Here is a 17,387-nt window from a genome sequence, read left to right on the forward strand (position 1 = left end):
TAGCTCAGTCTAGGGAATAAAGTTCCTTACACTTACTCTAAAAGGTCTAGACCCTCTTTAGTTTGAAGCTTTGTAGTTAGCTCGTCAGTATTTTGTGAGATTTTGTGTATTTTAAATGGAAATGGTTCAAATATTGTGACGTAACAACTGGTCCATGGCTAAGGTTGCATTCTACTTTCAATTGTAAGCCCAATGTTGCCTCTTCCCCACTAAAAGATATCTCCCCTCAATTCATATAATTTGAAATCTCTTGGATAAGCCAGGTTATAACTAAAATGTAATAAGAAAGCATTAACACCTATTTTCTATGTGCTATATCTTTAAAACAGATATCTGAAAACCTTTGAGTTGGTGCAAAAATTGTCCACTGGTTACATATGAGAGGATGTAACTATATATTAAAAGTTATTAAGTACCAAGCAAGGAATGTCAGAAGGAATGTTAAAATTCCTGTTATGTCCTCAGATATGTTGGTGATATGAATAGCTACACAGATAGACTCTTCAGGGGTTCTGATGAGCCGAAGAAAGATTTCATGAGTATGATGAGATTGCCATCCTGCTTGTTCAGCTAAAGAGTCCCAATGTCCCACTGCACACTCCTACAAAGTTTGGGCCAAGTCAGTACTTTGAGCATCTCAATGTTGGACATTATTGTGTAAGGAAAGGCTACTTTAGGCACTTTTAGAGATTTCTAAAATGTATTGGTGTCTCTGGCCATTTAAGTGGTGTTCAAGATCAAGCTCTGGCCCTGTTTCAGGTTCAGTCCAAAATCAAGGTATTCTGGGGTTTATTGTTATAGCAGGGGGAACGATAGGTTGGGAAGCAATGCATACTGGGAAGAATGACAGAGATATATGATTTTGCCATTTCAGAGAGAGAATGGAAGGTAATAGGGCAAGCTGTTGGGTCTGTCCAGACAAGGTGCCGGGGGGGGGGGGGAGGAGGGTTGAAAGAGCTGGAAAAGAGTCTTATAAAAATCAAAGAGTTGGGTAAAGTACCCTGAGGAAAGGTTGGTGTTGTGGGCTAGAAAGCCAGAGGCTCGGTGGGAGGGTAGAGAAAGACCTTAAAAGATTAGGTGATCCTCTTAAGAAATTCACTGCTTGTGGTTTTCCACCAAAAGACTGTGAAAAAGCCAAATAGTAAAGGTTGATTGGGAGTCCGTGCATGGAAGGGTGGTGATTTGTCTTGGTGAAGGACCATTTGTGAGCCCCTGCACCAACATGTGGAGGTTTAAAGGACTTCTTTTGGACTTTTATTTTGTTGGACATTTGTTGCTTCAGAAGGGATGGAGTATATTTAGTTAAGCCAGAGATCTAGACTACTCTACAAAGGAAGGGGGAAACTGAGGTAGTAGCTACATTTGCTACTGAAGAGGAAAGCCACTGCTACAGTTATTTACCAGTTCCCTCTTGCTTGGTGTCCTGTACAGTAGGACTCATGGTACTAAGTCAATGATCGGATGGAATAATTTTTAAAAAATAGTATACTACTACTTTTAAAACTGTAAAACATCTAAAATAGTTTTCCATTAAAACATGTGGGATAAACAGAATACATGAGGGGATGATGTGCTACTGTAAAGGTTAGACTAGTACTCATGGTTTTGCCTCTTCTGATTAATGTGGTTAAAACCTAGTTTGGCTCTGTCTACACAGGCAAGGGCAAATAGTATTCTCACATGGCTGGGAGATTTCCATGTTATAATGTTACCTCAAAGAGAGTCATATTGCCTTTGTAGCTGTCATTCTTATATCAGATTTATATTTCCTTTTGTCATGGCAACACCCCATTCCCTTACCATTGAAAGCTAATTTCATGTAAATTACCCAGGAGAATTGTGTTGCTTTGTTTCCAATGAAATAGCAACAAAAGTCAACCTTGTGTGGGGCATAAGTCATTCAGAACAGGGACTTCAGTGTTGTGATTTCTTAAACTGCCTTAATTGCACATGCCCCGTTCTTCAGGTTTTAATGTGTTTGCTTCACAGAGACAAAGCACACAGTAACTTATCTTACAGCACCAGCCGAGTGTACTTCATTTGTGCTGTATCTCGCTGTCTTTGTATTCAGATAAGCCTTATTAGTTCTGAGATATCTAGGTTTGTGCAGAAGCTTGAAGCAAACTAAATTAATAAAATTCAGGAGAGTGGTTTTCAAATGAATCTTGACAGCAAATCAGAATAGGAATCAGGCTCACAAATATGCAGAGACAATTCTGAAAGGATACATTACCTTCTGTTGCTGATTTTCAGATGTATATTGTCCTCTGTCTTATTACAGAACATATCAGCATTTCGCAGCTCTAGCATTCTATAAACAGAACATTACACGGTTTGAGGATCCTGTTTTTACAAGCAAGGCTATAAGATTCCTTTAGTGTCAGAATGTCACCCAATGTGATGAGTGTATGGTGTTTTTGTGTTGTGTTGGACAGCTGTGGAAGTGCAGATTTTAACTTGACAGGAAAAGATAATGAAAAACAATTAGAGAAACTTCTGGAAAAGGGGGCATCTGTGAAGATGCACTTTAGCATGTAAGGGGGATGAATGTACTGAGTTCATACCCAATGCTGAACAGAGAATATGAACTCTGTGGGGTTTGGTTGGATCAATTATCTGTTGCCTCCTTAATCTATAAGACCTCTTTCTGAATCTGTCGAAACAGTCGATAAAGGAGAACCAGGTAACATATTTTATTTGGACTTTCACAAAAGTCTTTGTCAAAGTCTGTCACTCAAAGTTGTTTTAAAAAAATTGCATAGTCATAGGCTGAGAAACTGGCTAAGATACAAAGCAAAAAATAGGAATAAATGGTCAGCTTTCATCATGGGAGGTTAGCACCAGGTTACCACAAGGTTTCATGCTAGGACTGGTGTTAAACATTATTAATTATATGAAAAAGGAGGCAAAGGTATGAAAATTGCAGAAGACAAAATTATTCCAGTTAGTCAAGATTAAAGAAAACTGAGAGAAACTTAAGAGGTATGTAACAAAGACAGATGAATAGGCAACATGATGAATGCTGACAAATGCAAGATAATACACACTGGAAGGAATAATTTGAACTACTCATACTGTTTACTGGGTTCTAAACTAACTAACAAAGGAAAAGACCTGGGTATCATAGGGAACAGCTGAATGAAGACTACTGCTCAACATGGAATGACAGAAAAGCAAACAGAAGTTTAAGATGCAGAAAGAACAGGATGGAAAATAAGGTGCTCAATAGGCAAAAGACCCACCCCCATGGAGTGTATTTAGGGCACTCAGCGTCTCACAGAAAGTGTTCAACATTTCAGTGGTTTGGCCCACAACGTACCAGTCTTTGTCCATGGCTTTTATTATGCATTTTAGGATGCAAAGTTAGACAGCAAGTCTGTATAGTATTTCTTTTAGACTAGGGTTACCATTCGTCCGGATTCCCCCAGACATGTCTGGCTTTTAGAGTTAAAAATAGCGTCCGGGGGGGATTTGTAAATGTCCGGACTTCCCCCCCATGCAGAGCGCGCGCGGCTGACAGGGCAGCCGGCCGGATGGTGCCACTTACATGGGGCTCCGACAGCCAGAGAGAGCCCCTCCTCCGCTTCCCCCCCCTCTCCCCTGCAGCTGAGAGCACTCCCTCCCTGCATTCGCAGATCACCAGCCGGCCGTTCGCACCGGCAGTCTGGAGCTCCTCCCCCTGCTCCTCCTCCCCAGCACGCTGGTCTGAGCGGCGGGGTAAGGGGGCCAGGGGGTCGGACAGGGCCGGCTCTGGCTTTTTTGCCGCCCCAGGCAAAAAAGCCTCCGGCCGCCCCCCCCCCCCCCCATGCGGGGGGGGGGGCGGAGCCGGGGGGGCGGCCGGAGCCAGGGGCGAGGGCGGCAAGCCCCGGCGGGGGCTCCGCTCTCCCCCCGGCAGCCGGGGGCAGGGCGCTGGGGGGGAGGGCGGCCGGAGCCCTGGGAGGAGGGCGGCGAGCCCCGGCGGGGGCTCCGCTCTCCCGCCGGGGGGAGGGCGGCCGGAGCCCCGGGGCGAGGGTGGCGAGCCCCGGCGGGGGCTCCGCTCTCCCCCCGCACCAGAGGGCTTCTGCCCGGGCCGCTGCACACTGGGGCCGGGAGCGCAGCCCAGAGGCTGCTCTAGCCCTGCAGCCCGTGGGGCAGCGTGGTGGGTCCAGGCGGAGCGGGCAGGGGCCCAGTGGGCAGCGCGGGGCGTGGGCCGAATCCCTGCTGCTGCCGGGGAGCCCTGCGCCTCTCCCTCCCGCTTGCGGCTGCGGCTCCTTCCCGGCGGGACGCGCCCCCCGGCCTGCCGCCGTAGGGGAGGGCGGCCGGAGCCCTGGGAGGAGGGCGGCGAGCCCCGGCGGGGGCTCGGCTCCCGCCCCCCGGCGGCCAGAGCGCCGGGGGCAGGGCGGCGAGAGGGCGGCGAGCCCCGGCTGGGGCTCGGCTCTCCCCCCGGCAGCCGGGGGGAGGGCGCGGGGGGGAGGGCGGCCAGAGCGCCGGGGGGAGGGCGGCGAGCCCGGCTGTGGCCCCGCTCTCCCCGGCGGCCCGAGCGCCGCGCCGCCCCCCTCCAGGTGCCGCCCCAAGCACCAGCTTGGTTGCCTGGTGCCTGGAGCCGGCCCTGGGGTCGGAGAAAGGGCAGGGAGGTTCTGGAGTGGGCAGTCAAGAGACAGGGAGCGAGGGGGGGGTCGGGAGTTCGGGGGGGCTTTCTGGGGGGGTGTGGATAAGATTTTGGGCAGTCAGGGTACAGGTAGGGGGTAGGGTCCGGGGGGGCAGTTAGGGTGGGGGGGTCTCAGGAGGGGGCAGTTAGGGGACAAGGAACAGGGAGGCTTAGGTAGGGGGTGGGGTTCTGGAGGGCAGTTAAGAGCAGGGGTCCCAGGAGGGGTGGTCAGGGGACAAGGAGCGGGGGGGGGTTGGGAGTTCTGGGGCGGGGCTGTCAGGGGGCAGGGGTGGGGAGAGGGATCGGAGCAGTCAGGGGACAGGGAGCAGAGGGGTTTAGATGGGTCGGGAGTTCTGGAGGGGGCTGTCAGGGGGTGGGGAGTGGTTGGATGGGGCGTGGGAGTCCCAGGGGTCTGTCTGGGGGTGTGGATAAGGGTTGGGGCAGTCAAGGGACAGGTAGGGGGTAGGGTCCTAGGGGGCCAGTTAGGATGGGGGGAGGGTCTCAGGAGGGGGCAGTCAGGGGACAAGAGGCAGGGAGGCTTAGGTAGGGGGTGGAGTCCTGGGGGGCAGTTAGGGGCAGGGGTCCCAGGAGGGGTCAGTCAGGGGACAAGGAGCGGGGGGAGGGTTGGGGGTTCTGAGGGGGCGGGAAGTGGGAGGGGTAGGGGCGGGGCTAGGGCAGGACAGGGGCGGGGCTAGGGCGGGGCTCCTCCCATCCTCTTTTTTGCTTGCTGAAATATGGTAACCCTATTTTAGACCCTGACACAACAAACTGTAATAGTACATACTTAATCCCTGGGCTATCTAAATGTACTGGAGCCAGTGGTGTCATGCACCAACATGATCAGAGGGTTTTATGAAATAAAAAAAAATGCAAAATATTTAAAGTAGCATTTAAAGATCTCTCACAAACCCATGCACACTGCAGGGTCTCTGTACATTGAAGGGGTCAGCCTCTACTCTGAATGTCCTGCTTTTTGACAGTCAAGATTAAAATCTGGACTGAGCCTCATTCACATGCAAATCTCCCTTGCCCCACACAGATGGGGGAGTCAGTTGCATAGGCAGGGGCATTCTAGCCCTAGTGAATTGCCTAGGCAGCACCAGATTTCACAATTGTGATCCATGCACAACAAGAGGAGGGGAGTAGCAGGCTTGGAACCAGGGAGTGGTTGGAGTCCGTGTAGGTCCAGAGGGGCCACATCATCCTCTCACCAGCTCTGTGCAAACTATCCAAAAAAGGTAATGCAACCTAAACTTGGATGGCTTTTGTTGTGACAGAATTCTTTTACAGCAGGGGTCTCAAAGTCCCGGCCCGTGGATCATCTGCAGCCCAAGAACCTCCCCACTTCGGCCCACTGAGGAGAGATGCATGCAGCCATGCTGCCAGATCTGTCTGCTGCAGGCGCCGCCCACTGCAGCTCCCATTGGCTGGGGGAGAGGGACAGAGATACCATCATTAGTTGCTACGCAGAGTCAGCCATGGAGGCAGCCTCACTTTTTTCCACAATGAATATAAACAAGTCAAAATACCAAACACAACTATCTGATACACACCTTGCTGCAATTCTGAAGGATTCAACTGCTCAGTCACTGAGGCCAAACATCAACAAACTGACAGAACTGAAGCACTGCCAGGTGTCTGGCAAACACTAAAAACTCTCTGGCAGGTGAAGACTGTATAAAGTTGTATGACAGTTTTATTATTTCCAAGAAATTTGAAATAAAAAATACAATATAAACATTTTCTTTTCTGAACACCATCTTCAGTGACATTATTGGCCCACTGGGAAGATTTGAGGACTGGCACTGGCCCTAAGGTAAATTGAGTTTGAGACCCCTGTTTTATGGGAAGCAACTTACTCAGAGACTTTAAGGCCAGAAGGGACCCTCCTGATCATCTAGTCTGACCTCCTGCACATGGCAGGCCAATGAACCTCACCCACCCATTCCTGTAATAGGCCCATAACCTCTGGCTGAGTTACTGAAGTCCTCAAATCGTGGTTCAAAGACTTCAAGTTACAGAGAATCCACCATTTACTCTAGTTTAAACCCGCAAGTAATCCATGCCTCATGCTGCAGAGGAAGATGAAAAACCCCAGGGTCTCTGCCAATCTGACCTGGGAGAACAATTCTTCCAATCCCAAATATGGTGATCAGTTAGACCCTGAACATGTAGATGAGACTCACCAGCAAGACACCTAGGAAATAATTCTCTGTAGTAATTCAGAGCCCTCCCCATCTGGTATCCCATCTCCAGTCATTGGAGAGATTTGCTAATAGCAGTCTTCAACCCCCTCCAAGCTACCTGAGCAAACGCCCGTGCAAGGAAAGGAAGTGGCTTCATTGCTCTGTTGACTATCCTAAGCTCATCCTTCTATGCAGCATTACTGGTTACAGGCATTAGTAGTTTATGTAATGTTGTGTATTCAGAATTCATCCTACCTCTGAATATATTAATAATGCCCAGTTAGTTGTGTGTAACTAGAGAGCCTACGCAGACTTGTTATTAAGCCTGTCTTTGCAGATATGTCACTCTGGCTTCTGAAAGATTGGGGATATTTTGGGGCCCTGAAGGAAATGCGTTGTTGAAAAATTGGATTGTGTATAATATTTTACTATACGAAGCAAAACTCCAATTTCAAAATTCAGCTGCATCAAAACTATGGAAAAACAACATTAGCAATCAAGTAAATAAATGGGAGCTTCACAGGGAGATTCTAGTTGAAATAATTAGCTGAATTTTTACTGTATCTGGTTAATTAAATCCCCATTCAGCAATTGCACTGAAGTACTAAAAAAACAAACTGCATGAAGCCCCATCTAATTAAATCATGTTCCTAACAGTGTTTAATTCCAAAGAGGTTTACCATTTATTTAATACACCACCATCCAAAACATGATAAGATTACAAGTCAGGGTTGGTTATTTTACTTCCAGTGTCAATTATATCATCTAGTCAAAGCATGGACAGGTTAATGACTCTTTCTTTCTGCTTCACAGAACCTGAAGCGTGTGGCGGAGACATGGATGGATGAGTTTGCAGAGTATGTTTACCAGCGGCGGCCTGAGTACAGGCATCTCTCAACAGGAGATATCTCAGCCCAGAAGGAGCTACGCAAGCAGCTTAAGTGCAAGGACTTCAAGTGGTTCATGGCTGCAGTGGCATGGGATGTCCCTAAATATTACCCTCCTGTGGAGCCCCCACCTGCTGCCTGGGGGGAGGTAAGGAATACCCAAGCTAGACCAAATTTAACAGCATGTTCCATCTTGATTGCAAAGCAATTTGGTATAACACTGAATTTCATATAAAGTTACTGAAACTTTTTACATTATAACAAAGCCCTTATGAAATGAGATTTAGCTCCTATTACTAGTGGTGTCATTAAGGGAGCTTGTAGTGATTGGAATGATCTATGAAACAGCCACTAAAGTAAGAAACTGACATGTCTGGTGATGTCTATGGCTGTTCCTGGTATAATCCCTTATAATCTTCTGTGCACCATGATGTGCAGGCACAACAAGGACAGGAGGTTCAGAAAGAACAGATAGTCATTACAGCATATTACAGGATGGCTTTGAGAATCTGATTTTTAACAAGGGAGGCTTGAGGTCAGTGCACATTTTTATACGTGTAATTACAAATTGTATGCATAAATTGGGTATTAGTTAGGTACCTATAGTGTTTTGTCTGGTCAGATTTGTACATGCAAATGTAAATATGCAAAAATGAGTGGGGTTCTTTTCCTAAAAAAATTGCCCCATCTTGTCTCAATCTATGATCTGATTGCAAGTTGGCTTTGGTTAGTGGTATCACAGCTGGAATTTAAACAAAAAGGAAATAAGGAGTCATACTCTAATATTGTCATGTCATGCTGGGGTATGTGTCAGCAGGTTGCTGGTGCACTTCTCAGATGCATTCTGCCTTCAGATTTATTCCTTTTATATCAATAGCCTAATAATGCACACCTTGTGGTGACAGGTTGTATTAGAAATAAATAAATACACATAGGCTGTAGAGAAGGCATATAATTTGTGTGTCTTTTTGGAAAAATTGCACTGGCCTTTTACATCTTGCACCTTAAAGGAGAGATGCAAAAGATATTTTTCTTTTTAATTATGATTTGTAAAGAAGGGTTGACTTTTTAACATATTTTTCTGTCTTTTTTAAATAACTTTAGAAGTATCAGTAATGTCAATTCTAGTCTTCCCTGGTTTTGCTAGAGGACTTCTTGGGGCTCTCAGATAAGATTTTACACATGAATTGAAGGAATGAAGGTGTTTAAACTGGAACAAAGGTTTTTTGTGAGGATGCCTGTTATGCCAGGATAGTCTCCGGGGGGGAGATCCAGCCAGTTTTTGGTCCCTTTCTCTTGAGAACATTTTAAACTAAACCATTTTTTTTTTACATCTTGTAGCAGGACTTTAAAAATAACCTTTCGGATTACAGTCCCTTGGGCCTTTGCACTCTTATTTTAGTCCCCAGCTACAGTACCTCAAAGTACTTCATGGTGCCAGTGCCTTGATATATGCAAACTTCTGACACAGTGAATTCCCTCATTTTTGTTTTTTCTCATTAACATTTTGTTTCATAAACTTCGTGTGAACTGGTTATACCCAGAGGCAATAGAAAATTAACAGAAGAAGTCAGGAAAGACCAAAGATCAATAACTCCTCCATGTCCCTCCATCAACACCCACACTCAGACACACCTCTGCAACTGCAGGACTTTGAACATGTGATATATATCTACCTTGCCCTATTGTACAATCCTTACTCAATGCTCCAGAGAGGCAAAAAGGACCATATCCAGACCTTTGAGATTCAGATATTCATGCTTTACACAGAATTATTAATACACATCTTACATGATACACTGTCTGGAGTGGCTCACGACTGTGCATGCCAAGCTCAGGGCAGATTGTCAAAAAACAGGGTGGACACCCCAAACTGGTGGTATGTTCTATCATTAAATTTTGCCAACCCAGTAATTAATGTCAACTCCTGAATCACTATAGCAGTCTTACCATGGAGTTACAGACAGACCCTTTAGGCTCTCTAGTCTATCTTGCCACCCAGGCATGCTGGACTTAGTGATAAATGGTCACTTACATGAAAAATCACAAAATATTCTGGTTGCTCCAAGTCCCAGGAGACCAGTCACTTACCCCAGATCTTGGAACTTGGATCTCATACCAAAGACCATGCTGGTAGCCAATTCTAGAGTAAACTAACTAAGGATTTATTAACTAGGAAAAAGAAATGAGAATTATTTATAGTTTACAGCAAGCAAATAAGTTTGTCTACATTTCAAATGGTGACAGTTATAGTAATCTGTAAATTCTAAATGTCTTTCAGGGCTAACTCTTGCCAAGCAGCATGGGGATCTCTTTGCTTCTGTTTAGGAATCTTTGCCCCTCAGAGTCCAGACATGGAAGAAAGATTCAGTTTCTCCTGTCAGGGATTTTTATCCTTTCCACTCCAGAGTCCAAAGTTATGGGCTGAGTTATGCATCGGTCTCTCCTTCCTGGAAGGATTTAGGAATGCAATCACAAAGTCTCTGTCTTTTGATGCTACACAATACATCATTTGCCTTCAGTAGGCCATGGACGAGCACTTTACCTTAATCAATGCTTCTTTTCCTGTTTGGTGAGTTACACAGTTACAGAGGATTATGGTGCAAACACTCAGTATAACTTTATACCATGGGCTGTAGAGATTATAAGTGAGATAAATACGTGCAGCATTCTACCAGCATTTCATAAAATCTAAACACATCTTTATCAACTTAACATCTAATATCTATTTTGGTAATACTAACGCACAGTAAGCAAGACTGGTTTCCAACTATGCATTTGTGAGTATTCAGTGAGGGCCTTGGCATGAGCTGGCACCTGGTCTGCCAGCGTCACAATGATATTAAGGTGTTTTTTAAATGAATCATAGGACTGTATTATATGTATCTATTTTTTCTATTAAAAATACCTCCAGACACCAAAGAATGGAACTAAGAACCAAAGGCTCTCCCATTCCCCTAAAAATATGTTCCATCTGTAAACTAACCTAAGCTGAAGCTTTTTTCCTGCTACTCTAACATAACATAAGAACATAAGAAAGGCCGTACTGGGTCAGACCAAAGGTCCATCTAGCCCAGTATCTGTCTACCGACAGTGGCCAATGCCAGGTGCCCCAGAGGGAGTGAACCTAACAGGCAATGATCAAGTGATCTCTCTCCTGCCATCCATCTCCATCCTCTGACGAACAGAGGCTAGGGACACCATTCTTACCCATCCTGGCTAATAGCCATTTATGGACTTAGCCACCATGAATTTATCCAGTCCCCTTTTAAACATTGTTATAGTCCTAGCCTTCACAGATTTTTTGAGACTTTCCCATTCCTGTAAAGTTTTAATTAATTCATCAGCGCTTTCAGAGACTTTGAGCAAACTTAAAGGCCAACGGCTGTTATAATTAGAAATTGAAAGGAGGAAAACAGACTGCTCCTTATTACTTTAGAAGAATCGAGCAGCCAGAAAAACCTCACTGGCTGTGCACATCAAGAATCTTTTATGGGACATCTGTGCCAAGATGGACTGTCATTCACTGCCTTCTCCCCTTGCACTTGGAAAGGATTTACAGCTGTTTGCCTGTGCCAGTGTGAGACAGGGTAAACAATGAAGTCCTCAGACAATCTCTGGCTCCAACATCTTACCTAACTAGTGAATGCTGTGTGCAGCCTTCTTTTTGCAACTTCTGCCTTCTTTTTGCAAACACATCTGCTGGGAATTTGACTGGTAAATGTCTTGGCAAACTCTATTCATGATAGAAAAGAAGTAAATTAAACCAACTCCTTATCACCCTTGATATTGCCTGATCTTTGGGAATTAATTGTGCCACTGTCCTATGTATGTGCTCCATCTGGTATTGTGCTCTGAAATGCATGCAAAATGGCAGTTGTATAATGGACATGGCAGAGACTTAGTATATACTGAGTATATTACTATTAGTTTTGTATCTGGGCAGGAGGATAATACCATTTTTACTGCTACCATGGTAAAAATGCAAATTAAAAGAGCTTAGTTCGATCCTTGTGATTATGTCCTGGATTGCCAAGTATATGCTACCAGTTGAAGTTTATGTCTACTATCCATTAAATGGGGCATAAACACTCCTTTTTCTTAAAAGAAATTTAATTTCACGCAGTGCTGGTACTTGAAGTCTTGTCCAGTGAAGTAAAAAATGGTGCTGGGGTGGGTGAGATTTGTCATGAGAATGATTTTATAGTTTTAAAACTTAGATTCAAAGTACTTATGTGTACTTACAATCATTTCAAACTTTTAACGTTGTCTGTGGGAACGTATTTTTTAACGCCAATATTTTAAAAGGGCTCTAGAGGTGATCCCAGCAATTACAGACCGGTAAGTCTAATGTCAGTACCGGGCATATTAGTTAAAACAATAGTAAAGAATAAAATTGTCAGACACATAAAAGAACATAAATTGTTGGGCAAAAATCAACATGGTTTCAGTAAAGGGAAATAATGTCTTACTAATCTATTAGAGTTCTTTGAAGGGGCCAACAAACATGTGGACAAGGGGGATCCAGTGAACATAGTGTACTTAGATTTCCAGAAAGCCTTTGACAAGATCCCTCACCAAAGGCTCTTACATAAATTAAGTTGTCATGGGATAAGAGGGAAGACCCTTTCATGGACTGAGAACTGGTTAAAAGACAGGGAACAAAGGGTAGGAATAAACAGTAAATTTTCAGAATGGAGAGGGGGTAACTAGTGGTGTTCCCCAAGGGTCAGTCCTAGGACCAATCCTATTCAATTTATTCATAAATGATCTGTAGAAAGGGGTAAACAGTGAGGTGGCAAAGTTTGCGATGATACTAAACTGCTCAAGATAGTTAAGACTAAAGCAGACTGTGAAGAAGTTCAAAAAGATCTCATAAAACTAAGGGTTTGGGCAACAAAATGGCAAAAGAAATTTAATGTGGATAAATGTAAAGTAATGCACATTGGAAAAAATAACTCCAACTATACATACAATATGATGGAGGCTAATTTAGCTACAACTAATGAGGAAAGAGATCTTGGAGTCATCGTGGAGAGTTCTCTGAAGACATCCACGCAGTATGCAGCGGCAGTCAAAAAAGCAAACAGGATGTTAAGGAATCATTAAAAAAGGGATAGAGAATAAGACAGAGAATATCTTATTGCCCTTATATAAATCCATGGTACGCCCACATCTTGAATACTGCGTACAGATATGGTCTTCTCATCTCAAAAAAGATATACTGGCATTAGAAAAGCTTCAGAGAAGGGCAACTAAAATGATTAGGGCTTTGGAACGGGTCCCATATGAGGAGAGATTAAAGAGGCTAGGACTTTTCAGCTTGGAAAAGAGGAGACTAAGGAGGGATATGATAGAGGTATATAAAATCATGAGTGATATGGAGAAAGTGAATAAGGAAAAGTTATTTACTTGTTCCTATAATATAAGAACTAGGGGCCACCAAATGAAATTAATGGGCAGCAGGTTTAAAACAAATAAAAGGAAGTTCTTCTTCACACAGCGCACAGTCAACCTGTGGAACTCCTTGCCTGAGGAGGTTGTGAAGGCTAGAACTATAACAGGGTGTAAAAGAGAACTAGATACACTGATGGAGGTTAAGTCCATTAATGGCTATTAGCCAGGATGGGTAAGGAATTGTGTCCCTAGCCTCTGTTTGTCAGAGGGTGGAGATGGATGGCAGGAGAGCGATCACTTGATCATTACCTGTTAGATTCACTCCCTCTGGGACACCTGGCATTGGTCACTGTCGGTCAACAGGATACTGGGCTGGATGGACCTTTGGACTGACCCAGTATGGCCATTCTTATGTTCTTATGTAAAATGGTGACCACGAGTAAATTTGTTCTGGACTTTATGGGTCCTGCTTTCAAGATCCTACAGGAAAATCATCCCTTTCCCTGATTCCAAACTTAAATGGTAAGGTTTGGCTCTGTTCTGCTATAGGGCTTATTTAATATTCAGTCTGAGTCAATCTCTGTCTGAGATTGCGCTCATGCTAAGCCTGAACCCACTCCTTTCTGGCCCCCATTGAGAATTCATGGATTTGATAGAACCACTTTACAACAGTGATGGGAAATCCCAGAAGTGAAACACTCTGAAATTAAACCAAATAGCATATATGAAAAATCATCAAAGTTTTAGGACTGACTAACTCTCTTCTCTCTGAAAGAGAGACAGATGACTTTTTAGAAGTGTCCGCTTCATATCCTTAATGACTTTGAGTCAATCTCAGTCCATCAGTTTGCCATATTTACGTTGTACAAAAGCAATATAACATTCACCCAGCCCCATATTGTATACTGCACAGTTTCTGCACCACTCAAATTCTCTCATCAAGGTTAGTGTCAACCTGTGATCCACAGTCCCCTGCTTTCTCGGTGTTTCATTCAGGCTGTGCTTGACTTCTTTTAACCTGGCCTTTTCCTTTTTATGTTTCACACAAAGAACAGGACCTTTTAAGTTACTGCATATCAGTTAATATGAAAGGCGGCTCGTTGCTTGGCATTCAGTCTGTAGATTCTGATGTCTGAAAGATTATCTAAGGACATATTGTGCTCTCACACTAATAAGTGTAGTGAAGCCAGTGTAAGTACTGCTTACTTAAAAGGCAGAGGGTGAACAGGGGCATTCCCCATTTTTGCACCCATGTGAATGCAACTAATGTTCTCTAGGAGAGACACTATGGTATTCAGGGCACTAAACCACATTGTGTGAAAAGCATTCTGTAAATTGGTAGCAATTGGAAGCCTCTTATGAGGCTGTATTGAATTGCCGTGACCTTGACAACAGAGTCAGGGCACCATCTTTGCTATTCAAGGGCAGTATATCATTTGAACAGATTATTAAATTGAGCAGTAGTTCTGACACGATTTGCCATTCATTTCATGTACCGGAGATAACTTGAACAGCTCATTTTAGAACTCTGTTTCAGTCATTTCCTGAATCCCAGACATGCATTTGCAGTTATTAAATGTCATTAAACTGGTATTATTCCATAGTACCACATAAAGTTGTTTTTAGATTAAGGTTACACATTCAGAAGAGCACTGATATTTATTTTGCAGTAGATGTTTTCATGATCTTCAATGCACAAAATTGAGATCCAACTTGCCTTAGAGACTGCCTCTCCCTTTCTGACTCACCACACCACTTGCCTTCCTCAGGAACACTCAGGGCCAGCTCCAAGGAACCAGCCGACCAAGCACATGCTTGGGGCGGCACCTTGTAAGGGGTGGCCAATCTTGGGGTGGTGGGGGGCGCTCGGGGTTTGTTTATTTTTTTTGGTTCGGCGGGGTGGCGCTTGAGGTTTTTTGTTTGTTTTTGTTTCGGCCAGGCGGTGCTGGGGGCGGGGGGGGTTGTTTTTGTTTTGGCCGGGCGGTGCTGGGGAGTGGGGGTGTTTCGGCGGCGTGGCGCTCGGAGGGGGTGTTACGGTGGGGCGGCGCGCCCCTGCGGGGGGGTGTTACGGCGGGGTGGCGTTCTTTTTTGTTGTTGCTTGGGGCGGCAAAAAAGTTAGAGCCAGCCCTGGGAACACTTAAGCATTCTGGGTGAAATCATGGCTCCACTGAAGTCACTGGGAGCTTTGCCACTGACTTCAGTGAAGCCAGGATTTCACTCTGTCTCAATGAAACGGGAGAGCTGAAAGCTAAGCATTGCTTTCAATGTTTAAAAGGGATATTAGTTTAGTAATATAGTTGTCTGTATTGTTAACTAATCAAAGGCAGGAATTGTCACTGTGTTAGCACTGGAAGTTCTGTTTATCTCAGTAGCATCTTTTTTGACATAAATTAATGCAAATTTCCTCAAAGGGGAAAAAAATTTCATGTTGGTTTTTAAAATAGATAAAGGAATTTAAGGTGTGACTAACTACCCTGTCATTATGCTGTAATTATTTTTTTTAAACATAAGAGACACTGACTTTGTACATTATCAATTCTAAATTTACCCAGTGTGGGGAAAGCATTTAAGAAAAGATTTTCAAAACTGCTTAGGGGTTTAGGAGCACAAATCCCATTGGCTTTCTATGTATTATGTGCTTCTAAATCCCTTAGTCACTTTTTAAAAAAAAAATCTCCCTTAGTTTTGGTCTTGTCAGGAAAATTTGGTGCCACTAGTAGTGGCAACAGCAATTTGCACAATGTGCTACAGCTGTTGGCTGTCAACCTGTGTTTTGGAGCAACCTGAGTCTTCATGATGAGCAGTTACAGAAGATGCACTCTGTCTTGTAATGTCCCCAGTCAAACTGATCAGTAGTGCGTTGTCACTCTCACCCTCCTTGAATAACATCACATGAGTTATCTTCACAGCTAATCAGTTAGCAAAAATATTCAACAAATCTGCTGTCCATGTTTGGATGTTGTAGCAAATACACAGTGGGAGTGGCCTCTCTGCACTCCTGATCACTTTTTAAAAGTGTCTGCATTATGCAGTGGAACTATGCTGTCTCATCCGTCTTTCCCTGACTCTCAGTGCCTCGGCCCATTCTCCAAATAAGTTCCCCGACTCCAGTTTAGAAGACTGTGCTGTTAAATTTCTGCATAGAATCCTGTATGCTACTTAATTCATCACTGCAGTTCTGTCCCAGGGATTCAGAGAACAGTGATTTCCGGTTTCTGTCCCCTTCTGATAGGGGCTGCTATCAGAGTGCACAAGCCATTTAAAACTCCCCTAAGCTTTGATGAATGTAAGGAGTGACAAAGAGAAACTACTCAACTAGGACCTGAGAGGACTGTGAATCAAATCATGGCAGAGTACTGACAGGAGTCTGCAAAGAGGCAGAAAAAGAAACCGCCTCTTTTAGAGAAATATTTTGTGAAAATTATGGTTAGAAAACATTGATGGTTTTCATGAAAGGGGCTACAAATTTTTAAAATTTATAAAGATTTTGGTTTCCTTAATAACAAATCTTCTTGGAAAGAATTTGTTTTAAAAAATATCGTTTTTGCAAATCAGCATGGTTTTAACTGGCACATCCAAATGTGCGTAGTAAGAAAAACATGTCTGCTTGCTTCCACCCTCTGCTTCATCCACTCATTTCCAACCCGGACACCACCACCCAAACCAGGATAAAAAGAGAAGTTCTTATTTAATCTTCTTCAGTATAAGAAAAGGGTTGCAATATAAAGGAAAAACTGCTTTAAATGTCCTTAATATTGAACAGTCTTCTACAGAACTGATTTGGGCTTGTTCCAACAGCCAGGAAGTAAATATGCCTTTAACTTTAACAACATATTTAGACATTTTTAGCAACCTAAAGTTTATCAACCAGGTCTTTATGTATCTTAACCATTCAAAGCCTGGACTAGCACAATGCTTACTTAAATCACAGGCTTCCACAAGTGCTTAAGATCCCATGAGTCAGCTTTCTCTTCACAGTGCAGGTTTTTTTTTATAAATATCTCTACCCAAGAGATTTGGTGAAAAGTGTAATTGTAATTCCTCTCATTGATTAAGAGAAATAGGGAAATACTTAAACATTCAAAACTCTAGATTGTAAAACTGAATATTCTAATATTTGATAAATAACCTAATAGTAGTTTGTAGTGGAGCTGACAGTTTTGACACTTTCTGCTAAAAATATTTTGTATTTACAATTCCCCCATTTTATGGAGGTGCCCAAGAAGCAAGTACATTTATCAGTTATGGTGGAGGATATTGTTTTTTGCATAGCTAACAGACTAATATCCC

General features: G+C 43.8%; 1 protein-coding gene across 1 annotated transcript in view; it reads left to right on the forward strand.

The window, feature by feature from the left end:
- Positions 1 to 17,387, forward strand: part of GALNTL6 (polypeptide N-acetylgalactosaminyltransferase like 6) — a 976,122-nt gene that overhangs the window by 928,956 nt on the left and 29,779 nt on the right. The window contains exon 9 of the mRNA XM_065405341.1: positions 7,627 to 7,848. Within this exon, the coding sequence (XP_065261413.1) occupies positions 7,627 to 7,848 (222 nt within the window). The remainder of the gene's footprint in view (positions 1 to 7,626; positions 7,849 to 17,387) is intronic.

Source organism: Emys orbicularis, chromosome 5, assembly GCF_028017835.1.
Source record: "Emys orbicularis isolate rEmyOrb1 chromosome 5, rEmyOrb1.hap1, whole genome shotgun sequence".
NCBI lineage: Eukaryota > Metazoa > Chordata > Testudines > Emydidae > Emys > Emys orbicularis.